This window comes from Geotrypetes seraphini, chromosome 13 (genome assembly GCF_902459505.1).
Source record: "Geotrypetes seraphini chromosome 13, aGeoSer1.1, whole genome shotgun sequence".
NCBI lineage: Eukaryota > Metazoa > Chordata > Amphibia > Gymnophiona > Dermophiidae > Geotrypetes > Geotrypetes seraphini.
The window spans coordinates 24223365-24251013 of NC_047096.1; the positions used below are offsets into that span (position 1 = coordinate 24223365).

At 40.2% G+C, this 27649-nt stretch overlaps 1 protein-coding gene across 3 annotated transcripts in view; it reads right to left on the bottom strand.

Annotated features, from left to right (window-relative positions):
• The window catches only part of KMT2A (lysine methyltransferase 2A), a 301152-nt gene that overhangs the window by 4801 nt on the left and 268702 nt on the right, over positions 1 to 27649 (bottom strand). For all 3 annotated transcript variants that reach the window (XM_033917957.1, XM_033917958.1, XM_033917956.1), the window contains exons 32-35: positions 26417 to 26591; positions 23227 to 23334; positions 22963 to 23046; positions 10731 to 10860 (exon numbers count right to left, since the gene is read on the bottom strand). In XM_033917957.1, coding sequence (XP_033773848.1) covers positions 10731 to 10860; positions 22963 to 23046; positions 23227 to 23334; positions 26417 to 26591 — 497 coding nt within the window. The remainder of the gene's footprint in view (positions 1 to 10730; positions 10861 to 22962; positions 23047 to 23226; positions 23335 to 26416; positions 26592 to 27649) is intronic.

Genomic DNA, 27649 nt, shown 5'->3' on the forward strand with positions numbered 1-27649 from the left:
ATCCATTTTTTTTGATAAGTTTAGCATGTGAAATAATAGTCTAGAGTTATTGGAGGAATGTCTTTTAGCAACGAAACCCGTTTGATGCATATCTATAATATGTGGGAGAGCTTTGGCTAATCTCAAAGCCAAAATTTTCGCCAAAAGTTTATTATCAACATTTATCAAAGATATAGGCCTGTAGTTTGAAACCAAAGTAGGATCTTTATTTGGCTTAGGCAAAACAATTATTATTGATTCAGCCATAGTACCTTTTATATTACCTTTTATAAGTTGTGTCTGATATAATTTTAATAAATGTGGGGAAAGGATATTTTGAAATGTTTTATAAAATTCTACTGTGTAACCATCACCACCTGGAGCGGATCCAACTCTAAGAGATCTCAATGCTGTTTCTAATTCTTTTAATGATATAGGTTCTTCTAAACTTCGTTTTATATGATCAGGAATTTTGGGTCCATTAATTAAATCTAAAAATTTTTTTCCATCTTTTTGTTTCTCCAAATAAGGTTCGGAAGAATACAGATTCTTATAAAAATTTAAAAATTGTTTTAATATTATATTTGTTTGATTTGTTATTATACCATTATCATCTTTTATTCCATTAATATTAATTCTCCTTTTTTTTGCCTTAAGATAATTTGCCAATAATTTTCCCGCCTTATTAGAATTTCCATAATACACTGTTTGCTTGGAAAACAAATCTTTTCTTATCATTTTTGAAGTTAATTCATTATATTTACCTTTTGTTTTCAAAAGAGCTTGTAAAACTTCATATTCCCATTTAATTATCAATTTAGCTTCTAATATTTTTATTTCTTTTTCTAATTCTATATATTGTTTTTTGATCTGTTTCCTAATAAAAGCTGAATATGATATAATATTACCCCTCATAGTTGCTTTAAATGCATCCCATACATTCTCTATAGATGTATCTTCCACTAAATTTGTTTGAAAAAATTCATTAATTTGTGTTTTAAAATTTTCCAAAAATTTGTCATCCACAAGCAATGCATTATCAAATCTCCAAAGAGGTCTATTATTTTCTAATTGATCTAATTGTAATTCTATCCATATTCCCGCATGATCCGAAATGATAATAGGATCAATGGAGGCTTTAATCACCTGTTGCACTTTATTTGTTGAAACAAAAATATAATCTATTCTTGAAAATGATTTATGAACCTGTGAACAAAATGAATATTCCTGATCATTAAAATGAAGAATACGCCATATATCCTTCAAATCACATGATCGAACTAAATTATCTAGACCTAAAGATTTAATATTTTTACCTGGTTTTTTATCCAATAATGGATCCATTACAGCATTAAAATCTCCAGCCACCACTAAATTAGAGGCAGCCAGTGGTAATAACATATTTTGTATCTTTTTGAAAAATTCTGATTGATTCGAATTAGGGGCATATATATTAAATAACGTCAGGGTATCATTTCCCATACCTATATCAATATGTATCCATCTTCCATGTGGATCTGAACTTTTTACCTTTATATTGGCCATACATTTTTTATTTATAAGAATTGCAACCCCTGCTTTTTTACCCACTGCTGGAGCAAAAAAACATTCCTTTATCCATCCACCTGATAATTTCTGTGATTCCTTCATATTAAGATGGGTCTCTTGCAGACAGTAAATATCCGCATTTTGCTTTTTTAAAAATGTTAATATTTTTTTCCTTTTAATTACATGATTCAGGCCATTGACATTAATAGAATATATTTTAAAAGACATTATACATTTTAATACTTTTCATTATCTTATTCTTCCTCTCCTCTTTCTTATTTAATATCCAAAAAATTTTCTTCATGACACACATATTTAACCCTAATGTATCTCCCTTAATTATTCTAGTAAATATTCTCCTTATCCCTCCCTTTCCCACCCAGTACATTGGCTGCTTAAGGATACACATTGGAACTGTAATCCAAACATTCTCCTCATTCCAGGCAATCAATATTCAATATTTAAACAAATTTCCCTTCTATCTATCTATATTGATCTTTTATATCTTTAATCATTTTCCATAACATTTCATTAATGTATCATTATCCATTTAATAATATGTTAATTTGTATTTCCTTAGTATTATGATTTCAACATATAATTATTTTAAACATATATGTAGTGTATTATTTAATAATTTTCCTATATTTTGTTCTTTCTTTCTTGTAATTTTTATTGTCTTTTCTTTATATTGTTTTCCTCCTTTTCTTCAGATATTTCGATATGTCATATTTTCTAATTTTTCATAGAGTCTTCAAAACCATCTTAATGTTCTATGTTAAAATATCATAGGTTCTGGTTTAGAGAGAAAATCTTTTAGTTTTTCGGGATCCTCAAAATATAAGGATTTGTCTCCAGATGATACTCTCATTTTCGCCGGGTAGTATAGACCATATTTAAATCCATTTTCTTTTAGTAGAGGTCTCATGTCTAGTAGTCTCTTTCTTTTGTTTGCTGTGTTTTTGGCAAAGTCTGGTAAAAACCATAATCTTGATCCTTTATAATTTAGGTTTTTATCTTTTTTTGCAGCATTTAGTATCTCTAGTGCTTGTTGGTATCTCAGCATTTTGAAAATTATTGGTCTTGGTCTGTCTTTGTTTTCTAAATTTTTAATTGGGATTCTATGCGCCCTTTCTATTTCAATTGGTTGTTTCAAGTCTAACTGTAGTATTTTTGGAATTAAATTTTCAAGGAAAAGGATAGTATTTTTTCCCTCTAAATTTTCTTGTATTCCAAAAAGTTTGATGTTTTTTCTTCTTCCTCTATTCTCGTAGTCCTCCAGTTGATCTTTTAATTTATTTAATTCCAGGCTGTCTTTTTTACATCTTTTTGATTCACATTCTATAGCTTCCATTTTTGATTCTAGTTCAGTTGTTCTTTTGTTGTTAACTTCCATTTGTCTATGAATATTTAAAATTTCTTCTTTCATTTCCGACATATTAGTTATAGTTTCCTTAAGCATTTGTTTGATTTGTCTTAATTCTTCCATAACTTCTGTTTTGCTTAATGTGTCTGATTCTTCGATAGGAAGTGGTATTTTGCTTGGTGTTTGTTATTTGGTCTTGTTTCTGTCTTTTTGCAGATGTACCAGCCTCATTTTTGTTTTGTCTGGTGCTTGCCATGTTGTTGTTTTCTTTTTCTTGGTTATTATTCTTTCTTAAATTTAATCTCTTAGGTTTAGGTTTAGTGTTCTTAAGTTTTTAATTCCTTTTTTTCTAGGATTTGGTTCTATCTTTTGAAGTAAATTTTTTTTTTTTTTTTTTTGGTTCTTCTCCCTTAAGCCCCTTCACTGTTTCAATGAAGGAGGGGAACACTCAGTCTGATAATATTTCCTTCTCTTAGATCTCTCTCAGACTAGTTAGGTCTTTCATAGATTTAATTCATTATATCCGGAAGTCACTCTCCCTTAATGACACATCGCTTCAACGCTGATCAAATAAAATATTTTTTGGTATTCCTTTCTTCTAGCTCTCCTCTCACGAGCCCAATCGCAGCCCCGACTGGGGAGAGCAACACCTCTTCCAATTATTTTCTTATTTGGCAATTTTGAAGCAACTGTAATCTATTTATTCACAGCGTCTCTCAATTGCCTCGATGTCTTGCTGCTTCAGTTTTAAAAAGTTCCGTTAATCCTTTCCTCTGTCTCTTCTCTCATAAGCCCAATCGCAGCTTTGTCAGAGGAAAGTAATATTCAATTCAGTACTTCTTTATTTATTTATTTTAGTAAGCTGATATTTATTTGTTTACATCACTTCGACACTTAATTACTGAGAGAAAATGCCAGTATTCTTCTTCCTCAGTTACTCAATCTCCCTTCCAGCAACGTCAAAGGAGGATAATTTTCAATTCTATATTTTCTTTTCTGCCTTCAGACTTTTACTTACTTTTTTTCACAAAAAGATGCCAGTGATTAATTGATCTCCTTAACTCCAGGCTCCGACTCAGCGCCGGCAAGAGAAGGCTATAACAAACCGTCACAGTTCCATAAGTCAACTGTCAGCAGCCTCACCAACGAGATCAGTCTCTCTCTAATTTTTTCCCTTCAATGTTAGTCAGTTTAAATATTCAGCACATAGAAATAACAACGCTCTTGATATTTCTAGCTTCTCTTTTCCCAGTACCTTACCTAGATCTGGCAAGTCAGGCTGGTGTCATTCATGCCTCGTCGCTAAATTCTCTGATTTTTTTTTTCCACAGGGTTCAGCGTCTGTTTCAGACCGCCATAGCTTTATCCCTCTTTAACTTCCCTTCTTTCGGATTCTTTCAGGCACGGCAGTCACTTATCTTTAATATCACGCCGTTTTAGCGCTAAAATAAAAATATCGGCAATTCTTTCTTCTGGCTCTCCTCTCACTAGCCCAGTCGCAGCTATGATAGAGGAGATCAACACTCACTCCAATCTTTTATTTCAATAATTTCTTAAGCAACTGCTTAGCGCCTCACAATTCAATTTGTCGGTTTTCTTTTCTCAGCCTTTTCTCTCTCTAGCCCTTTCAATTTCTTTAAAGGTGATAACATTCAACGGTTTACTTTTTATGACTTATATTAAAGCACATCGGGACACAATCCTCCTCTATAACTGTCTCATTAGCATCTGCCTTTTGTTTACTCACGCTTCACTATCTCAGCGCTGCAGTTCAAGTCTCATAAACCGTTGAAGAAAAAAAAACGGCACTCTGCCTATTCAGCTTCTATTACCTCAGGCTTCGCTTTAACTTCATCAAAAGAGGATATTTTCATTTATCATATGTTCGGCTTCTTTAGTATTTATTTTTTGTTGAAAATTAACCAGAAGGGAATAAAATTTTTTATAATCTGTGCCTAGATGAAGAGGAGCTCTGCAATTACACTTCCATTCGTGTTCGCGTTAAGCCACGCCCCCTCCTTCCTCAAATTTCAAAGATTACTGATCATCGGAGACATCAGTCTCCACCTTGACGATGTCACCAGCAAGGACGCATCCGAATTTAATAGCTTCCTCTCCTCTTTAGGCTTTCCCTTTCCCACTCTCTCCCCTACCCATGAAAAAGGCCACACATCAGTTTTCTGGATCTCACTACTCACAAAACCTCAACTACTGACATTCGCTGGGAAATTGTTCCCTGGTCCGATCACTTCCTAGGGGCTTTCTGCCTCCCAATCTTCATGTCACATTTTGGGCCCCCATCCCGCACCTCAACTTCTATCACCTTCTGCAAAAAAATCTCGAGCAATCTGTTCTGGACCAATTTTCTTGACAAATTCTCCCCCACCCCCTAAACCTGCAGAACCAGAAACAAACTGGCAAAACTGGGTCGCCCTCTCCGAGTCCACCTTCCTTTCCCTTGCCCCTCTCTCCACTAAAACCATCTCCTATTCCCACAAGGCCCCTTGGAACCTCCCATAACACAGAGAACTGAAACAGAAATGCCGAGCTCTGGAACGAAAATGGAAAAAATCTAAATCCCCTACAGACAGACACTCCTGGAGGGTCAATATTAAATTCTACAATATTGTTCTAAAAAAAGCAAGGAAAAACTTCTACGGTGACAAAATCTCCAAATCCAACAATCAGACTAGCACATTATTTAACATCTGGCGTTCCTTAACCTCCAAAAATGCCTCCATCCTCCCCTCCTCCCCCTCAGCCGATTCTCTGGCAAAGTTTTTCAGCGACAAGGTCTCCACCTTGAGGCGCTCCTTCCCTCCTGCAATCTCCTACAAATCTCTGATTCCAATCGACCCCAACCCTATCCTTACAGACTCCTACCCTATTCCAGCTGACAGATCCTGGACTTCCTTCGAACTTGTTTCTGAATCCCTGGTTCATAATCTCTGCCTCATATTGAAATCCTGCAATTGTACCTTGGATCCATTCCCCGCCTACCTTTACGAGAATACTCCCCCTCAGGCCATCTCATCTCTTACCATTCTCATAAACTCCGCCCTCCATTTGGGTCTATTCTCCCCAGAAATGGGCCATATCTCCTTAACCCTACTACTGAAAAAACCTGATCTAGACCCCTCTACACTTTCCAGCTACCGCCCAATAGCAAACATTCCTCTCCTTACCAAGATGCTAGAATCCATCATATCCACTCAACTATCTTCCAACCTTGAAAAATTCACCATTCTGCTACCCTACCAATATGGCTTCCGTCCCAACTTCAGCACCGAATCCCTTCTGACCTCCTTAATCTCAAAAGTTCAACATCTCCATTCTCGCAACAAGTTCGCCGTCCTTCTTCAATTCGACCTCTCTGCAGCTTTTGATGTCGTCCAATCCTACTTTACAAACTCACCGAGATAGGCATTAATTCCACAGTCCTTGACTGGTTCTCGAAGTTCTTACGTTCCCGATCCTACACAGTCAACATGAAGGGCACTTCTTCCTCCCCCTGGAACCCGATCTGTGGAGTCCCACAAGGCTCACCTCTCTCCCCTATCCTTTTCAACATTTATATGTCCTCCCTTAAACTCCTCCATATCTCCCCCCTTGAAACACTTTACACTTACGCAGATGACATCTTTGTCCTCCTTGAGACCGACCGGAACCTCACCAACCTATCTGTGAACATATCCTCATGTATATCGAACCTTCAATTCTGGGCCCACACTGTGCAGATGAAACTGAACGAATCCAAAACAAAACTTCTCTGGCTCGGTCCAAAATTGGACCAACTGCCCACCGCCATCCCTCTGTCCTCTGGCCCCACTCTGCATCTTGAATACTCAAGTAAAATTCTGGAGTCATCATTGACTCTACACTTTCCTTCAATGATCACCTCAACTCCCTAATAAAAAAATGTTTCTTCAGCCTTCACATGCTGAGGAAAGTGAGAACCTGTTTCCATCAAAAACACTTTGCCGTCCTTGTCCAATCCACCATCCTTTCCAGACTGGACTATTGCAACTCTATCTACCTAAGCCTAACAAAGAAAAACCTTCAAAGACTCCAGCGGATTCAGAATGCCGCTGCTAAGCTTATCTTCGCAAAAAGCAAATTCGACCACGTCTCACCACTTCTGTCCAAGCTCCACTGGCTTCCGATAATCTCTAGAGTCCACTTCAAATGTGCCTGCCTTACTTTCAAGATCCTACACGGCATGCTCCCCCCCTTTATTCCTCTTTCTTGGAATTCCTCTAACCCCAATTCCACCAGATCCACCCAAAAACTGAAACTTTCCTTTCCCTCTCTAAAAGGCATCTCCCTTGTAGGAAAACTAGGTTCCTCCCTCCCTTTTAGAATCACTGAGCTCTGGAACAACCTTACCTCCCCTCTTAGGAATCTGAGCTCCCTCCAACTCTTCCGTAAACATCTGAAAACCTGGTTATTCTCAAAAATTTAACTCTTCCTCCCTCTCTGATTATTCTAGTCCTCTAAATTTCCTCTTCATCCTTCCCTCCTCTAGAGTTCCTTTCTACCCTAACTCCTGTTAACCATGTCGAGCTTTGCGAATGTAGAGATGCTGCGGTATACAAACCTAAGGTTTAGTTTAGTTTAGTAAGAAAAAGTTGGGGGAGGAAATGAGGTCTGGAGGAGAGGAAGTATACAGGAGGCTGAAAGAAGGGAAGAAATATTGGATGCACAGTCAGAAGAAAGTGCAACCAGAGACTCATGAAATCACCAGACAACAAAGGTAGGAAAAATGATTTTATTTTCAATTTAGTGATCAAAATGTGTCACTTTTGAGAATTTATATCTGCTGTCTATATTTTGCACTATGGCCCCCCTTTTACTAAACTACAATAGCGTTTTTTAGCACAGGGAGCCTATGAGCGTAGAGAGCAGTGCGGGGCATTCAGTGCAGCTTCCTGTGCTAAAAACTGCTATCGCGGTTTAGTAAAAAAGGAAGGGGTATATTTGTCTATTTTTGTATAGTTGTTACTGAGGTGACATTGCATAAAGTCATCTGCCTTGACTTCTTTGAAAAAACCCCGGAATATAAATGATAATTAACATTTTCTCTGCATTTAGTGTGCTTTGTGTTTCTTAAAATTTTATTGTTGGTAGATCATTTTGACTTGGTCATTTTAAAAGTAGCTCGCAAGCCCAAAAAGTGTGGCCACCCCTGACCTAAACATTCTAATATATTTTTTTCCTCTCACCTTTATCTTTATCTCTGACAAACAAATTAACAAATTCATATAACCTGGTGCATCTCTCCATAATAAATTTTAAATAAAAACCAAAAGAACTTAAACCATATCCTAGCTTCTACAGGAAGCCAGTGTAACTTCAGCAGGAATGGTAAAATTCTATCACCCTTTCTCAATCCAAAAATTAATTGAACTACTGTATTTTGTAATGTTTACAATCTATGTTGTAAGGACTTTGAGCAAGTCAGACATAATACTACTGCAATCAATCAATGACAAAAATAATGATTGAACAAACAATCTGAAATAATATTCTCTAAAGAACTTTTCTTATTACTACATTTATATGAGGTTCTAAGGATAAATTTCCATCAAGATGGACACCTAAAATCCTAATTACTGATATTTCATATTCAATACTATTTAGTCTATGATCTATAATGATTAGATATTATGGGGATCAATTACAAGAAGTTTTCTCTTTAATTTCAATTGAAATCGGGCCATCCAAGTTTATTACACTCATATATTTGACTGCATCACCCAATGCCTCTTTCACAATTATAGGAATAGGTAACATAACCGTGACATCATCCACATATATGAATGTAAAAAACTTGCTTTTTCCAATGCACAACCTAATAAATTTATAAATATTATTAAAAAGTGTTGGGAGATAGTGGGGAACCCTGAGGGACCCCAAGTGATAAACTCCTACTATCTGAGAGTGCAGAATGCATTGTCTGGCTAAGTAAATTCTGACCAATGGGCTAACAGGAGGAACAGAGTACAGTAGTAATATAGCCAGACAGGCTTTCTGTTTTTTGTCTACCATAGAGAAAGGGAAAAGTGCTAATAAAGCTACTTGGCTATGTAATGAGGAGCTGCCAAGAGAAGGCTAGAAGACCTTAAACAACCTGGGCCAATCAAAGCCTTAGGTCCCGCCCCAGTGCATCCTAAGGTTCTGATTGGCCCAGATGCCTAAAGCCATTCCCATAGGAGTGGCCTTAAAAAACCTGGGTCAATCAGATCCTTAGGCCCTCCCCAGCTTCCGGGGGGAGGGGGCCGTTGCTTGGCGGCAGGATGGTGTAGGTATTTCTCCCGCTGCTGTTGGGAGGAAGTTAGTAGTGTCAAGTAATTGTGCAAAGTGGCAGGAGAGAGTGAGCACACCGCAAGCACAGGCCAGCCGTACTGACCTTACGTCTGTAGCACAATGAGCACTTTTTCCCTTTAAAAGTGCTCATTGTGCAATACGTGACCTAGCTAAGGGAAAAAAGTGCCGGTTAGCAATAAAAAGCAATAACAATGAACTGTCAGACTACCATTGCCTCAGGATTTTTTTTCCCCCAGAACAGACTCCACTGGCTCTCTAAGCCATATGCTTTGCTGGTATTGGTGGCAAAGCTTACAGCTGAAGCACCTGTAGAAAAATTTAGGGGAGGTGGAGAAAGGAGGAGAGGGAATCAACTTGTGATCTATTGAGTATGACACCTCCGAGGTTGGACGGATCCCCCAAAAGTGTCCTCCCCCCCCCTAAGCACAGTCTGGCACCAGACAGGGACAAGAAGCACTACACAAATTCCAACAGCCTTACACTGACCAAGGGAAGACTGCTGGAGACTGTGAACTGACTGATTATATAGAGGGAAGCACAGCTATTAGTATTACAGCCAAAAGTTTTGTCTCAGTCTCCACCTGCTGGTCAAGGTAAGCTATTACCCATCAGTGAACTGTACTGGTCTGGAGAGATGTTAAAGAAACAATTTTTGGAGATAAGAACTCAGGTTCAGCAATTAGGGGCTCTATTTTAGTTAAGTTTTCCCTGTAAATGTGTTTTCAGACTGGAATCTTGAAGATAGATCTTATGAGCTAGCCCAATTACAAGCAGTTTTGTCCTCTAAGATTAGTAGGTCATTAAGATCCTCTGGGATTCCTTATGTGACATCCTGATTCATTGTTATATCACTCCATCAATACTATGCTTGGGTTTAAAAAAAACCAAACAAACAACATATTTCTTGATATTGTGCCTTGGAATCCCGTTCCAAACTGTGGACTGTAAAGGGTGAATGGGTAAATGTTTGATTACTTAAAAAAACCCAAAAAAAACCCTTTTGTTTTTGGGTTGTAATATTTTGAAAATAAGGGAACTCCCCTTCAATTCCTTGAAAATATTCCTGTGCCTTTCCACATCATATTCTCAGCTGAAGCCAAGAATTGAGCTGGAAAGACAAAATTAGGAAATTGGGAGGGCTTTTAGACTGATCTAGATGGATTCAAGGAAAAAGAGATTATGTACTTACCATGGTAGATAGGTGAGACATTCTAGACATTAGGCTTATTTCCCTTTAGCTGCATGCTGCAGAAGGAATCCATTCTGTATTTTCCACTCTGCCTCTATAGTACTTCACTGGGCTGTTTAGCTCCCTCTACAGTTAGTACCCAAGCATGGAGAGCCACCCACTACACATGAAGTAGAGGCACCTGTAGCAACAAGCTTAAACAAATTGTTATGCTCAAAAGTAACTAAACAGCACGGTTAACTGCCAACACAGCCTTCTTGTAAACATACTCTATTCCTGCCTCATGCCTTAGCTGGAACCTTTCAAAGGGTTTTGTCTTACCTTGCTATCATAGTACTTTTCCCGTTTGTCAGTAAGGGTAGAGCGGATGACATTGCCGGAGTATTCAATCACCATCTCACCAGCATCAATATTTCTCCGACAGAAGAGGCCACGACCATGGATTGGGGATCTGCAAAGAGGGGGTGAGAAATATAATGTGCTATGGTGTATTTATTTAGTAGGGTGGTCCAAAAAAAATCAAGTTCATGGGACATAACCTCCACAAGTTTAATTTTGTTCTATGTCTGACCACTGTTAATTATAAGCCTTTCGGTGAGCATTTAGAATTCACTCAATGATTTTTAATTTAATACATAAAATGCAAGCACAGAATTTATATGAGCATTAATTTTTCATCTAAACCTGAATTGTGAGCAAGTGCACATGGAAAGAAGTTAAAATACATATTGTGTTACTTACAGCTGAAAACAGGCTTGTGGGCCCTAATGGTTTATATGCATTATTCAATTTTATTATTCCACTATAAACACAAAATAATAATAATAATTTATTTCTTATATACTGCCAAAGCCGTAATAGTTCTAGGCGGTTTACAATAAAGAAGGGTTGGACAATCAGCGAATGGGTACAATCAGCAGATACAGTCAGCGAATGGGTACAATTAGCAGATACAGATACAATTAATATATGTAAGCAAGGAACTGGTACAATAAGGGTCAAAGTAAGGAGATCGGGAAGGAAGGTACGTAGGGAGGTCTTGGGTAGCAAGGGTAGGGTAAGGTGTCTTAGGCTACAAATCGGTTAAATAGATTAGTTTTTAATAATTTTCTGCAGTTTAGGTAGGATGAGGAGCGCGAGAAAATATTGCTCAGCCAATCATTTAAATGACCTGCTTGGAAGGCTAGAGTTCTGTTCAGGTATCTTTTGTAACGGCAGGCCTTTAGAATTGGATGGCTGAAGAGATGAGCTCTGAGAGTTGGTCTGGATGGACAATCTAAGGTAAAATGGGGGACCATGTATAAGGGGGCCGAACCTTGGATGGATTTATAACAGAGGCAGGCAAACTTGAACAGCACTCTTGCCTCCAGGGGCAGCCAGTGGAGTTTTGGTAGTAGGGAGTTATGTGTTCCCATTTTTTCAGCCCAAAGATCAGTCGAATTGCCGAATTTTGGATGATACGTAGTCTTTGAATGGTTTTTTTGAAGGATCCCAGGTAGATAATGTTGCAGTAATCGAGTAAGCTCAGGATGGAGGATTGCACCAGTAAGCGGAATGAGGGTGCATCGAAGTATTTTCTGATGGTTCTTAGTTTCCAAAGGGCAGAGAAGCATTTTCTGACTAGTAGGTCGGTGTGAGATTCAAAGGTGAGGTTGTGGTCTAGTGTCACTCTGAGAATTTTTATGGAATCTGTGATGGGAAAGACTTGACCGTTCAAGGAGATTGATGAGTCTTTGATTTTGTTATTTGGACTGGCCAGGAAGAATTTGGTTTTATCTGAGTTGAGTTTCAATTTGAAGTCGGACATCCATAGTTCGATTTGCTTGAGGATAGATGCCAGGTGACTTTTTGTCTCAGGAGTTACACTGGTTAGGGGAAAGATTATGGTAATGTCGTCGGCGGAAATGAAGAATTTGATTTTCAGGTTTTGCAATAGGTTCCCTAGTGCAGCCAGGTAGATGTTGAACAGAGTGGGGGACAGGGGAGAGCCCTGCGGGACTCCAAATGCATTTACCCAGCTGGAGGAATGTGTGTTGTCGCTGTAAACTTGGTATGATCTTTTAGTTAGGAAACCCTGGAACCATTTTAAAACATTGCCCGAGAGACCGATTGACTCCAAGCAGTCTAAGAGGATAGAATGATCGACTAAGTCGAAGGCACTACTTAGGTCGAACTGAAGGACTAGTGCACTTGTGCCCTGGCTGAACAGGGAATGGAGGGAGTCTAGTAGGGAGGCAATAAGGGTTTTGGTGCTATGACCGGGTCGCAATCCTGACTGGTTGTTGTTTAGGATGTTGAATTTGTTGAGATAGTTTACTAAGGCTTGATTGACCAGACCTTCCATTAGTTTTGCAAAGAAAGGGATGCTTGCAATGGGTCTATAGTTTGAAGTCAGGTTAATGGGTTCTTTGGGGTTTTTTTTACAATCGGGGTAATGAGGATTTGGCCTAGGTCCTCAGGAAAAGTTCCTGATAGTAGGAGGGAAGAGAGCCAGGTGTGTAACTTGGCTTTGAAGGTGACCGGAGCAACTTTCATTGCGTTAGGTGGACAACCGTCTAGTTTGCAGTGGGAATTGGTGTATTTTGAGTAGAGCGTACAGAATTGTTGCCAGGTTGGGATAGTGAAGTTGTTCCAGAGAAGATCAGCTCTAGGTACGTCAGAGGGTTGAACAACTGGGTAATTCAGATGGTTGGTAGTGGCGCCCGATAGGGAGGATCTCAGAGTAGAGATTTTGCTGTTGAAGAACTCAGCTAGAGCTTTGGCCGGTGGAGGGAATTCTGAGGTAGGACGAGTTAGGGTCTGAATGTCATAGAGGTTGTTGACTATTTTGAAAAGATGGTCAACCTCCTTAGGAGATGTATAAATATAGTGTATTTAACTGCAATAGTAAACTTAGTTTATATGTGTATATATGTAGGATGACTGATTTGGTATAAACATGTGCATATAAGTAACATGGCAATAACATAAGTGACGTCACTAGAAACCAGAAATCTGAGAAGTCAGAAGAGAAATGGAAGAGTGAAGCTCTCCTTCTGAATGTTTATCATCTCATGCGGGTTCTCTGAAGAAGCCATCTTGGCGAAACGTGTAAGATCCCGCCACAGCGAGACAACTTTTCTTACCGTTGTGATTCAGAAATGAGCTAAGTTAAAGTTCAGAATTTAAATATCTATGAAGATTATTTTCTCTATGAACATTTTTTACAAATTTATAACTTATAACTTACTACATTCAGAAATTAGTGCTAACATCATCTGCAATTACTTTATATAAATTCAAGAGGGAGCAATGATAGACATATTGAAACACATATAAAAGGGCTTTCCGCCCTGAATGTGATTTCTTTACCAACTGATGGTTCTGAGCTCCTCCTGTAAACCTATAAAGTAACATTTATGATAATCAGTGCCCCTTTATTTTTGGTCGTTGAATGGTTCATCATTTTGGGACACTATTTTTTTGAATATAACATTACCCAGTAGTTGTACATGGGGATTCAGTAACATAAGTGTGGCAGTAACATAAGTAGGATGATTATGGCATAATCATGATGATATTAATAACTCTGTATTGTAACACCACCACAGAGCTCCGTGTATTTCAGTATAGAACTCATGTATTGTAACACCTTGAGAAGCTCAAGTAAACTGCTCTGAATTGACTCCCTAGTTATGTTTAAATAATTTTTATTGAGCACTAAACAAATAAATCCAATATTCCTTGTAGCAAACAAGAGCTCAACCTTTTTTTTTAATCCCCAACCCCCCTCTCCTCTCCCCCCCCCCTCCCCTATCCGGAGTCTCGTGAGAACTAACACACATATACAAACATGGTTAAACAGGTATTCAATAATTCAAAATACGACTTCTGGACACAGGTGTCATAGTGTTCCAAAAAGGTTCCCAAATAGCTGTAAAATGGAGACTACGTACTAAGCAAAGGTCCAGGATACTCCGACGTTCCCAGGCTAACAAGGTAATCATCTGAGACCTCCACAAAGAAAGCGTGGAAACTGTGGGCTCTAACCAAAGCAACAAAATGCATTTGAGTGCAGACAAAATTGACCATCGCAAGAAGACACCAGCACCAGGTTGTCTAGGGTGGTGAGAAGGTAAGACCCCGAAAAGCAGTTCTGGTGAGGGACGTACTGACTCCCTAGTTATTAGTAGCGGTATAGAAACTATAAACAAACTCTAATGGTAGTCTTACATTCAGTCAGTATACATCAGTGTGGCTTTGGAGCAAGTTGGACAGGTCTTTCAGTGCTGAGCAACATGGTGAAGGAGGAGCTCCTTCATTAGTGGCAATTGCTGCATTAAGGCAATCACTCTTTCAGTGGAGTCATTGATAATGCCGACTGTTTCAGATACTGGTAGTTTAGATCATCTCTCCAGTTTGCAGGATCTTTAACCAGAAATTGTTGAGCCTCTTCTTGTCCATTTGTGTCAAGAACACCAAAGAAAATCAGTTCTCTTTGTTATACATGATGCCAGGCTGATGGGACTAAGTGACTCAGTAGAGCAGTTAAGACTCTATCCTTTTTATATGTTTGAAGGTGCGGTCTTCAGAAATGCCCACAATATTCTAAATTGAGGTCTCAATAGTCTTATACAGGGACATCAATACATCATTTCCCCTAATGGCCATATCTCTCCCTATGCACTCTAGCATCCTTCTAGCTTTTGCTATCACTTTTTCAACATGTTTGGCCACCTTAAGATCATCACATACAATCACATCCAAGTCCCACTCTTCTGTCGTGCACATAAGTTCTTCACCCCCTAAACTGTACCATTCCCTTGGGTTTTTGCATTCCAAATGCGTGACCTTGCATTTCTTAGCATTAACCTTTAGCTGCCAAATTTCAGACCATTCTTCAAGCTTCGCTAGGTCTTTCTTCATATTATTTACACCCAGCACAGAAATATTTATTAAGCAAGTCAGGCTTTTCTTTATCAGCTTCTACATATTTCTTCCTTCAAATTTTAGCCTCACCATGCTACTTCTACACTTCTTCTTATCTCTGATGTATCTTAAAAAAGTCTTATCTCCCCATTTTACCATGTCAGCTATTTTTTTTTCTTTCCTGACTACTCGACCAGTCTCACTTAACTTTTCCAGATATTTTTGCCTGTTTTCCTCTTTCTGCAATCGTTTGTAGCTTATGAAAGCTAACCTCTTATTCCTTACCTTCTCAGCTACTACTTTTGAGAACTAAAGTAGCTTTTTTTTCCTCTTATTTTTACTTACTTTCCTCACAAAAGGGTCTGTCACCCTTACAATAACTCCTTTCAGTTTTTCCCACTGTATTTCTACTCCCTCCAAACGTTCCCTCCTTGACGTAATCCCTCATCTGAACAAAGTCAGATTTTCTAAAGTCTAGAACAGTGTTCTTCAACCTTTTGACACCTATGGACCGGCAGAAATAAAAGAATTATTTTGTGGACTGGCACCAGTCCATGGACCGGCAGTTGAAGAACACTGGGCTAAGTCGTGAGCCAGACCCCGCCCCCATAACAGTACTAATTGTAACACCATTTTTTCCAATCATTTTTCATATATACACACACAATATAATTTTATTAATAACATATAATGGTTAACCACAAAATTAAACTACACAAAGCAAACTGTACATATGCTTCTCAACATTAATTCCTACCAGAACACAGATAACCCCTATGCAAATACGGGACCAAAAACCAAAAGTACTAATATATACAAACGAAACCCAAAGATTCGAGACTCTACATGCAGTACAACCCCAGAGAAAAAGAAACAAATACATTTCTTCCTGAATAGTGCAATGCAGATGAAAATTCTCAAAATTGACACAATTCAATCAGTACATTAAAAAATAAAACCTTTGTTGTCTCCCTCCCTCCCTGCTGTGTCTTAACTTCTGGCCTGCTCCCGCCTGGCCGGTTTATGGTGCCTCCAGTGTTAATTTTGGGCTGGCTCTCTCTTCCTCACTGCCGCAGTGCACAAAGCCGTGGAAAGTGGCGTCCCGCGCCTGAACTGGAAGCCTTCCCTCTGACGTTGCAATGTCAGAGAGAAGGCATGCAGGATGTGCGTAGCAGCCGCTGCCCACGGCTTTGTACACTGCAGCACTGAGGAAGAGGGAGCTGGCCCAAAGATAATGCCGCATCGACTGCACCACGGACTGGCAGCTGAAGAACACTGTCTCAGGCCTGATGCACATGCCAGCCCTGTGGACCGGCAGGAAATTTCTGCAGACCGGCGGTTGAAGAACACTGGTCTAGAACTTTTACTTTTGAATGAGCCATCTCTATACCTGTCTTAATATTAAACCATATCATACAATGATCACTGGATGCCACATGTTCACCTACTAACATCAGAAACACTTTCCCTGTGTGTAAGCACTAAGTCCAGTATGACACCCATCCTGTGTGGGTTCCATCACCAACTGCTGGAACAGTTCTCGTTGTAGAGAATCTAGGATCTCCTTACTTCTAGAAGACCCTGCAATACGGATACCCCAATCAACATCCGGCATGTTAAAATCAACTACCGTATTTTTTTGCTCCATAAGACGCACCCTAGATTTAGAAGAGGAAAACAAGAAAAAGACCATTCTGAACCAAATTATCTCTGCCAGGCTCTGCAACCAACCCCACACTCCTTGCCAGGCTCTGTACCCTGTCTCCCCTCTAGTAGTAGGCCGGGACGGGGCAGTCAGACAGGCCTAGGGGCAGTCAGAGCCCCCCCCCCCCCAGTATGTCGGTACCTTTTTTTAATCCCAGCGGTCCAGCGCTGTATTGGCAGGAGCTTTCTGCGCTCTTGCCCTTCCTTTGCTGGATGGCTACCTTCCGATGTCTTCCGGCAGTGGCAGAGCAGTGCACAAGGCAGGCGCAAGCTTTTTGCGTGCCTGCCTTGTCCTGCGCCGCTTCCTGAATGGCTGCCGTCAGTTCTTGCGGGACTCAATCAGCTGAAGCAGTGGAACTTCCTCATACTCCAAACTCCACCAGCTCAACTGGAACTTGAAGATACGGTATTATAATTTTTGCTGAATGACACATCTTTAGTAGGTTCCTTTTTGTCTCCCTTCCAAATGATGCTATAGACAGTTCACAGCATTATTTATGGTAATTTTTAGTAAAAAAATCCTGCTCCCAGGAGGTTACAAGCATTATTGCTGTACATGACTTTGCAGACTGCTACTACCCAAAAAGCTCACTTACAGCAAAGTCTTCAGGAACTTACTGACCTGAGCTAAAGCATCACCGCCTTCACACTGGGCCTAGGGCCCCATTGATAGGGAGAGTATAACATCTCCTTACCTTGCCCACCTCAACATTGCCCATGCTGTTCACTTTAATACGCAGGGACTTGCAAGCCTCCTTACGCTTCTGAAGGTTTGTCTCCTTGGCGATAACAGCCGACTCTCTACTATCCCTGCAGACGGAGGAGCATCGCCAGTGCTCCTGCACGCCAAACAAGTTAGTGGAGGCCAGTGGAGCGGGGCAGGGATTGGTGCCTCACTTCCAAACCCCATTCTGGAACGTGATGAGATCAAAAATACGTAGGTCTCCGTTCGGTACTATCCCCGCGGACGGAGGAGCATCGTCAGCGCTCCTGCACGCCAAACAGTTAGTGGAGGCCAGTGGAGCAGAGCGGGGCGGGGTTTGGTGCCTCACTTTAAAACCCCATTCTGGATTGCGATGAGATCATAAACACGCAGGTCTTCATTTGGTTTGGGGAGCCTCACCTACCCTCTATCCCTCGCGCAAGTTTAAATTTTACTTAAAAGGCCGGGGGGTGGGGTTGGCTTGCTTACATCCAATAAGGTTTCAGGATGGATAGAAAATTTCTAAGTAGCAGCCGTTCAGGGAGGGAAGGGAAGAGTGCGGAAAGCTCCTGCTGATAAAGCGCTGGACCGCAGGGATTTAAAAAAAGGTACCGGGGGGGGGGGGGGTTGGTGTATTCACTCCATAAGATGCACTCTTATTTCAACCCACTTTTTTGGGGAAAAAAAGTGTGTCTTATGGAGTGAAAAATAAGCTATTAGTAAAACATCCCCTTTTCAGATATATTTTGAATGTCTACTATTAAATCTGTCCACTACTTCTGTCTGTGATAGAGGCCTGTATATCATACCAATGTAAATATATTTACCATTCCCTCTTTCCATAATGATCCACAGTGCCTCTTCCTTGACCTGCAGATCCAGCAATTATGTGGCTTTAATATGATCTTTAACATATAACGCTACTCCCCTTCCTTTTCTTTCTACCCTTTATTTCCTGAACAGATTATAACCCAGTATAGCTACATCCTAGTCATGGGTCTCTGTGAACCACGTCTCCGTGATTGCCACTATATCCAACTCATTTTCCATCACAGCTTCTAGATCCATAATCTTATTCCCCATACTTCGAGCATTAGTATATACTGCTTTCCAGACACTGACCCCTTTACTTCCTTCATGAGGGATTTAAGCTGAAGACAGCTTGCACATAGAACCACTCCCCCTGTTTGAGAAATTTCTCTCTGCACAGAGACAGAAGCTGTAACTTGAGCAAGAGCTTTGGTGACACAATGTTTCCCAGCCATACTATAGTTGCAGAAGTTCTTATGCCTGGAAGAAAAAAGAAAAGAAAGAGCAGAAAAATCCTACCAAAGCAATGTCCTGTTCCTGGTTGGCTGAAGAGCCTATATATCAAAAAGCTCCGCCTTGGGATGGGCGGGTTTATCAGTCAGTCTGATAGAAACTTTCCTCAACAGCTTATGTACCCTAATCTTATTTTATATTCTAAGTGCAACCTAAAATACTGATCTAGACTAAAACACTTTTTTGTATGAATCCAACAGAGACTCTAGAGCAGGGGTGGGCAACTCCGGTTCTCAAGGGCCAGAATCCAATCGGGTTTTCAGGATTTCCCCAATGAATATGCATGAGATCTATTTGCATGCACTGCTTTCAATGCATATTCATTGGGGAAATCCTGAAAACCCAACTGGATTACAGCCCTCAAGGACTGGAGTTGCCCACCCCTGCTCTAGACCAGGGGTCTCAAAGTCCCTCCTCGAGGGCCGCAATTCAGTTGGGTTTTCAGGATTTCCCCAATGAATATGCATGAGATCTATGTGCATGCACTGCTTTCAATGCATATTCATTGGGGAAATCTTGAAAACCCGACTGGATTGCGGCCCTCAAGGAGGGACTTTGAGATCCCTGCTCTAGACTGTATAGAGAGCTCTAGACTTAATAAAAAACTAACTTTGAACGGATGGGGATTATGTCAAGGAATTATCTGGATGGGTATGTCTAGAAGGAGTAGAAATGCAGTGGGCAAAACTAAAAAGAGTTATTGTAAAGACAACAAACCTTTTTGTGAGGCAAGTAAATAAAAGGAAGAGAAAGAGAAAGCCACTTTGGTACTCAAAAGCAGTAGCTGAGAAGGTAAGGAATAAAAGATCAAGCTTTCATAAACTACAAAAGATTGCAAAAAGAGGAAGACAGGCAAAAATATCTGGAAAAGTTAAGAGAGGCTGGTCGAGTAGTCAGGAAAGCAAAGATGCAAATGGAAGAAAAAATAGCAAACAAGGTAAAACGAGGAGACAAGACATTTTTTTAGATACTGTATATCAATAATAGGAAGAAGTGCAGTTGCTCTGTAATGAAAGCTCTTGATAAGGTATTTAAAAGAATGGAAATAACAGTTAAAACAAAGATCAGATTGATCCAAGCACTAATTTTCTCAGTGGTCAATTATAGATGCAAAACCAGGACATTACAGAAACAAGACAGAAAGAGGATTGGCTCATTTGAACACTGGTGCTGGAGAAGGAATCTATTCTTGTTGTGGACTGCTAGGAGAACTAACAAATCGATTTTGGAAGAAATTAGACCGAATATGTCACTTGAAACCCACATGAAGTTATGACTATTTTATTTTGGTCACATTGTTAGAAGAGAGAGATCATTGGAGGAGGACATCATGTTTGGGAAGATCGAAGAAATTAGGTGAAGAGGGCAATCTGCAACTAGGTGGCTGAATACGTTGACAACTACTATGAGAACCTTGTCGGACTAGCACTTGACCGACTTCTTTTTGGATCTTTAACTCATCAAATCACTAGGATTTGAACCCGAGTTGCTGGGACCTAAAAGCACAGTTACTTACTGTAACAGGTGTTATCCAGGGACAGCAGACAGATATTCTCACATGTAGGTGATGCCATCCAAGAAGCCCCGGTACGGACAGCTTTAAAACTGCATCGCCACTTTAAGAACTTAAGAAAGTTTGCAAACTGCCTGCACCGCACATGCGCAACCTGATGCAGGCTTGTGGTACCTCAGATCTGTAAGCAAGCTAAGAAGCCAACCAGGGGAGGTGGGTGGGTTGTGAGATCTGCCTGCAGTCCCTGGATAACACCTGTTACGGTAAGATGATAAAGGGGATGGAACTCCTCTCGTATGAGGAAAGACTAAAAAGGTTAGGGCTCTTCAGCTTGGAAAAGAGACAGCTGAGGTGTGACATGATTGAAGTCTACAAAATCTTGAGCAGAGTAGAACGGGTACAAGTTGATCGATTTTTCACTCCATCAAAAATTACAAATGACTAGGGGACACTCTATGAAGTTACAGGGAAATACTTTTAAAACAATAGGATGAATTTTTTTTTCACTCAGAGAATAGTTAAGCTCTGGAATGCATTGCCAGAGGTTGTGATAAGAGCAGATAGGTTTGGACAAGTTCCTGGAGGAAAAGTCCATAGTCTGTTATTGAGAAAGATATTGGGGAAGCCACTGCTTGCCCTGGATCGGTAGCATGGAATATTGCTACTCCTTGGGTTTTGGCCAGGTACTAGTGACCTGGATTGGCCACCGTGAGAACGGGCTACTGGGCTTGATGGACCATTAGTCTAACCCAGTAAGGCTATTCTTACGTTCTTATTATGCTTTATCCCAGGACAAGCAGGCAGCATATTCTCACATATGGGACTCCCTAGCTTGCTACAATGGGATGGAGGGAGAGTTAACCATTAGAGAATAAATTTTGCAAAACTGCTTGGCTGACCATCCCGTCTGGAATAAGATTACAGACAGTAGTGAGATGTGAATGTATGAACTGAGGACCAATTAGCAGCTTTCCAGATATCAATAGGAGTGAAACGTTAAAAAGCAACTGAAGATGCCATAGCTCAGACTTTGTGGGCAGTGACACAACTCCCCAGTTGCAGCCCAGCCGGAGCATAATAGAAGGCGATGGAACATTGATGCTGCTCTGGAGGGCCAGTGTCGGTACTGCAGAAACTGGTGCCCTTATGCTCAGTTTGGGTTGGTATTGAAGGAGTGAATGCTGGGATAAGGAGTTTAAACATATCACTCACTTGGAAAAGTGCCATTGAGGTTTTCACAGAATGAAAGCACCAGTACCTTTGGCCTTTCTGCTGGTACCATTGGAGCCGCATCTTGTCTCGGAGAGGGTGACTTCGAAGAGGATCCACACCTCGATGTAACCGAGGCAAGGTGCAAGAGAGGTTGTCGCTTGGTGAGCTTCAAGGGACTCGATGCAAGGGTGACCTGCGACATCTGTTGGGAAGCTGGCGGCTTCTTAACTGGTTTACCAGACGAAGCGATGTCTTCTAATGCTGGTGTCGATGCCTTTGGCGCTGAAGGTTGTGATGTCTTTTCTGTGTCCATGCTGGTGCCAAACAATTTTTCTTGTTGAAGTTTCCGGCTCTTGATGAAACGTTTCTGCAGGGTAGAACACCAAGCACAAGATTCTACATGGTGCTCTGGGCTAAGGCACACTGCAAGCAGCAACTGTGGGGGTCAGTGATGGAAATTTAACTTTGGCACCTACAGCACTTCTTAAAACCTGTTAATGGTCGGGGCATAGACAGAAAGAGTGCCTCAGCCAAATCGAACTCAATGGCTGAGGAAAAGAAAAGGTCTCGTCGAGTAAAGCCCAGAGGCAAAAAGAGAAGAAAAAAATTTCCTCGCTATTTTTTTTTTTTAAAGTAAACTTCTAAATTAAAGGAAAAGAAGGCAAAATGCACAAAAACATGAATTCTTAGCTCCACAGAAAACTAAGAACTGAGGTACCGTGAGCCTGCTTCAGGTGGAAAGGCACTTGTGCATGCGCGGTGCAGGCATTCATGAACTTTCTTAAGTTTTTAAAGTAGTGATGCATTTTTAAAGCTGTCCGTGCCGGAGCTCCGTGGATGACATCACCCACATGTGAGAAAATGCTGCTTACTTGTCCTGGGATAACGCGTACCAAATTGCTATTATAGCCTAGCAGCCACATTATGAGAATATTTTAGGACCATGAACAACCTTTAAATTTGTCCAAAACTATTTCAGTTTTTACGAGGTAGAACATGTTCAGATTTGTGGAGGCATGTTCTGATAAGGTTGAATTTTTACCATAGTCTTACAACAGTACTATAAACATTTAGGGATTGACAACACTGTTCAGCCAATATTATCGCAATAGTCCTTGGATTTTTTTTCACTATCAACAACCTGTGTGCAGATTCTATAGACACACTGTCTCCAGCTATTTTCCCATTACCTGTATACTCCCACTGCCTCCTTGGATGTTTTCTTCAGATGTCTGAATCTCATGGGCATGGGAAGATCCATGCTTGTTGCTCTTCTGGACAAAGATAAAAATAAATCATAGAATCTGCTTTAGTCAAATAGCAAACATGACTGCCAGAGAAACTAGCAGAAAGTCAGACATTTTATAATACCTTGGTGCTCTAAATTGTAACAGTAAGTCCTATTGCTTACACCTTGCTCCCTTTCCCTCAATATCCAACACTAAAGGTCCTACCGTGCCGACTTCAGCTGCACTTCTTCCTCCTCCTCATCATTAGGGTTGTATTCCGGGGGCTGCCGATGCTTTGAGGCCAGAAAATTAAACATATCAAATGCCGATTTCCTGAAGAGATGAGGAAAGTAAAGAAATACTGACTGTTGAACCAACTCACAACAGACTATTCTTCCTCTAGTGGGCCCAAAGTGGTTTACATGTTGCTCATTCTTTTTGTCCAAGGGCTTCTTCTTTCATATACAACTCAAATATCTTTATCTGGGTTCAAAAAAATAACCTAGAGCAGTGGTCTCAAACTCAAACCCTTTGCAGGGCTACATTTTGGATTTGTAGGTACTTGGAGGGCCTCAGAAAAAATAGTTAATGTCTTATTAAAGAAATGACAATTTTGCATGAGGTAAAACTCTTTATAGTTTATAAATATTTCCTTTTGGCTAAGTCTTAATAATAATAATAATAATATTGTAATTTATAGCTAAAGAGACATATGATCAAGAAACTGTTTTATTTTACTTTTGTGGTTATGATAAACATAACGAGAGCTTCAAAATAGTACCTCGCGAGCCTCATGTGGTCCCAGGCCGCAAGTTTAAAACCACTGACCTAGAGAGTTTTGTGTAGGAATTACCGTATTATCTCGTGTATAATGCACACTTGTTTTCCATCCCAAAAAATGTCAAACTCTGGGTGCGTATTATACATAGGTATACAATGCGCTAGATAATTAATTCCAAGAAAAAGCATGTCCAGCTTTCCCCAACTCTAGTGGTCCCACTTTCAGCAAATTGTTGTTCTATTTCCTCTTTTGCTGTTATCGTACTTCTTTTATTTTAACAACATGACAATGTGGAATTAAAATCAAATATTTACATCAAAAATTTTACATACATACGTATAGAATATAATGTCTAGAACTCATATCTAATACTTACAGGTAGTTCAATGTGTTCCAAATTTAAATTCCCTATCCAGTAATCGTAGCACTTGTCAAAGATTTAACATATATAGCTTATGCTGTGCTGCATTTACATTACAGGGACATCAACAATTATGCCTGAGTATTATACAAAGGTATACAGTTTTTGGGTTTAAAAAAAAATCTTTATTGAATTTCCAAACTACAATTGTGCAAGCAATTAACAACTATGAATACCATTACAAGAAAAGCACAAATGAGCTTACAGAGAATAATATACAATTATTTTCCCTCTCCCTCCCTAACAATCAAGTAAAATAAAATTTACAAGAAACATTCCATAAATTTCCTTAATCCAATTCGAATGTAAGTTCCTTCCTCCCTCCCTCCCACCCTGGATGTGTATGTTTAAAGGTCCATAAATAAAATCAGATATTATTCCTTATAAAATTTAGTCAACGGTTCCCAAACATCCAAAAATTTCCTATATCGCCCCTGTTGTATGGCCATCAGACGTTCCATTTTAAAAATATGACAAAGAGATTCCCACCAAAAGGTATAATTTAACCTATCCCAGTTCTTCCAATTCTTCAATATAAGTTGAATGGCCACCCCTGCCATTATAAAAAGAAGCTTGTTATTCTGAGCCGATATTTGGCTTTTAACTCTCATGAACGTACCAAATAGAATGGTATCGTACGACAATGCCACTGGATTATCCAACAAATTATTCACTTGATCCCAGATGGATCTCCAAAATTAAAGTATCAAGGGACAATCCTATATAATAAAACGCTAGCCGCGCATGCGCACTCAGACCTGCGTGATCTGTAATCCCTGATCCGTAGGTCCGTGGCCAGAGTGCGTATGCGGCGGCTACACAAAGCGGGAGAAACAGACTCAGGATGGGAGGATGCGCCGCAGCAAAGTGCTGCAAAGGTACTGCAGGGGAAGAGACACATAGACACATATCGCTTCTACACAAACCTCCCTCCAGCGTTGGCAGTCACAGCACGATAAACAGGCTGCTTCGCGACTTTCTCCTGCAGTTGAGTCCTTCTGCCGCATCACTAATGATGTCATCAATGACGCGACAGATAGACTCAACGGCAGAAGAAAGCCGCGAACCAGCCTGTTTAGCGTGCTGCGGCTGCCAAAGCTGGAGGGAGGTTTGCTATTAAAGGGGAGAGAACCGTCTGCCTCGGGTGCTTCAGGCAGCAGCAGCAGCGTTTACAATTCGCTGCTGTTGCGGCTTCAGCCTTCCTCTCTGGCGGGTCCTGCCTACTTCATGAACACAGGACCCGCCAGAGAGGAATACCTGAAGCCAGCAACAGCAATGAATTGTGAATGCTGCTGTTGCCCGATGAAGTAGTTGAAGGAGGAAAGTGAGCACAGGGGAGAGTGGCTTGGAGGGAAGAACAGATGGCAGGGCATGGAGGGAAGAAGGAAGGTATGCCAGACCAAGGGAAAAGGAAAGAGAAGATGGAGAGAGGCCATATGGGTCAGAGAGAGAGGGGGCGCACATTGGATGGAAAGAGATGAGAGGACAGTGAATGGAAGGGGCAACATAGAGGGTGAACAGTATTCTAGCACCCGTTAATGTAGCAGGCTTAATGACTAGTAGTATAATAAATGATCCAACGTCCCAGCTTCAAGATGATAATGCCAAGATTTGGAACTATCTAATTTCTGTAAATGAACTGGAGTCGAAAAAGCTCTATGTAACAAGAAAAACCACGATTGTCTCATAGATGCAGACATCGTACATCTCATCCTCCAAGACCAAATTTGTGGCCATTGAGACACAGTAATCTGATGCTTTATCTCAATGCTTCAAATGTCACAAAGACCAGTCTTTGGTTTCTTATTCAAAAATCCAGATATTAATTTATACCATTGAGTGGCCTAGTGTCCCAGGAAGTCCGCCTGAAAACATAAGACCGGCAAGCTATATTGATTTTTAAGATTTTTCCACTCAGGGAACCCCTCCTGAATGGCCTGCTTCAAAGGCACCATCTATAATTTTGTAATTTATTAAGACCAAATTTGTGTTGCAATCGTGAAAAATCAAGTAGCTTACCCTCCGATATTACATCATCCAAAGTTCGTATACCTGCCTTCATCCAATGCTTCCAGATGACCTTAAACCCGCCAATTTGAATCTTGGAGTTCAGCCATAGGTATACTTTTTTTGTATTACGTTATTTTTAAAAATTCGGGGTGTGCATTATACACGACCACACATTATGCATGAGATAATACGGTGTTACTTGCCTGCGGTGCACCTCTGCCCTTGCAGAGCCATGGGGGTTGAGAGGTGGCTCATTTGCCTCTTCAGGTTTGTGGAATCGAAATTTGTAGTTGCGGCAGTGCTTGGATCCATACAACTGTTCAATGAGGAAGACAACAGCTTCATGGATGATCCCCAACATTCTTACACCATTAACCCCTGGGGGGATAAAGAACAGGTGATATTAGGAAGAGTAAACAAGCAACCCATGTACAGTACCAAGAGCAGTATAGTGCTGCTATTTACATCCTGAAAAATATCTCTCTACTGTTGCAGCAAAAAGTTATGCTTTTTGAAAGTGCAAAAACATTTATTCAGCTTGATAAACAACATATCAAACAATTACCTATATAATTTACAAAAAGATATGAACATAGAAGAAGATAAATTAATCTTGTTTTCAGAGAAGGAACAAGGGAAGGAAATAAGAAACCTAGATCACAGTTGCTGCATATCCAACAAAGCACCAATGTCCAGCTGGAGATGAAAACTAAAGTTTATGAAAGCTGACTACTAGGAAAATCCTAAAGTCCAAAAGCCAACCTAAAATAGTGCATCTTCCAACTAGATTTAAATTTTTTATATGATTCCAATGTGAGGTCCAGATGTACTGTAGAACATTCCAGATGGAATGGGCCACTACACTAAAGGAAGTACAATGTATACGGTAATGATGCACTCTATTGTAGGGAGAGACCACAGTGTACACAATAGAACATATTGAAATTATGAGACCAGACAGAAAAAAAACCTGCAGACCTGTGTGAGAGATTCTATGGACTAGAATTGCAATTTTGCTGTCCTGATATGAAACAGGGATCTAGTGATCATAGGTGGTCAGTGGCTCAGCTGTTTGGAGTGAGGCTAGGTTTAGATAAGTGAGTCTATAAATATGAATCTTATGCCAAAGAATAAAGTGGCAAGAAAATTAAACACTGTAACTTTCAATAGGTGTCTTAGGCAATTAAATTAAAGCAGATTGAAAATAGTGCTCTTAGATGATACCTACGCCTCCACAGAGGCCTGCAGCCAGTTTGCCTTTCTTTTCTCCCACTTGCCCTTAGCCAACACACCTATGGAAACAATTCAATTGTATTTAAAGATCCCTCAAGAGACAGTGTCTCATAATTTAGGCTCTAAAACCCTTTCTGATGCTTTGGTGTTACCTCAATAAGGCCAACACATAATCAATCCCTCAACTGCAAAACACTATACAC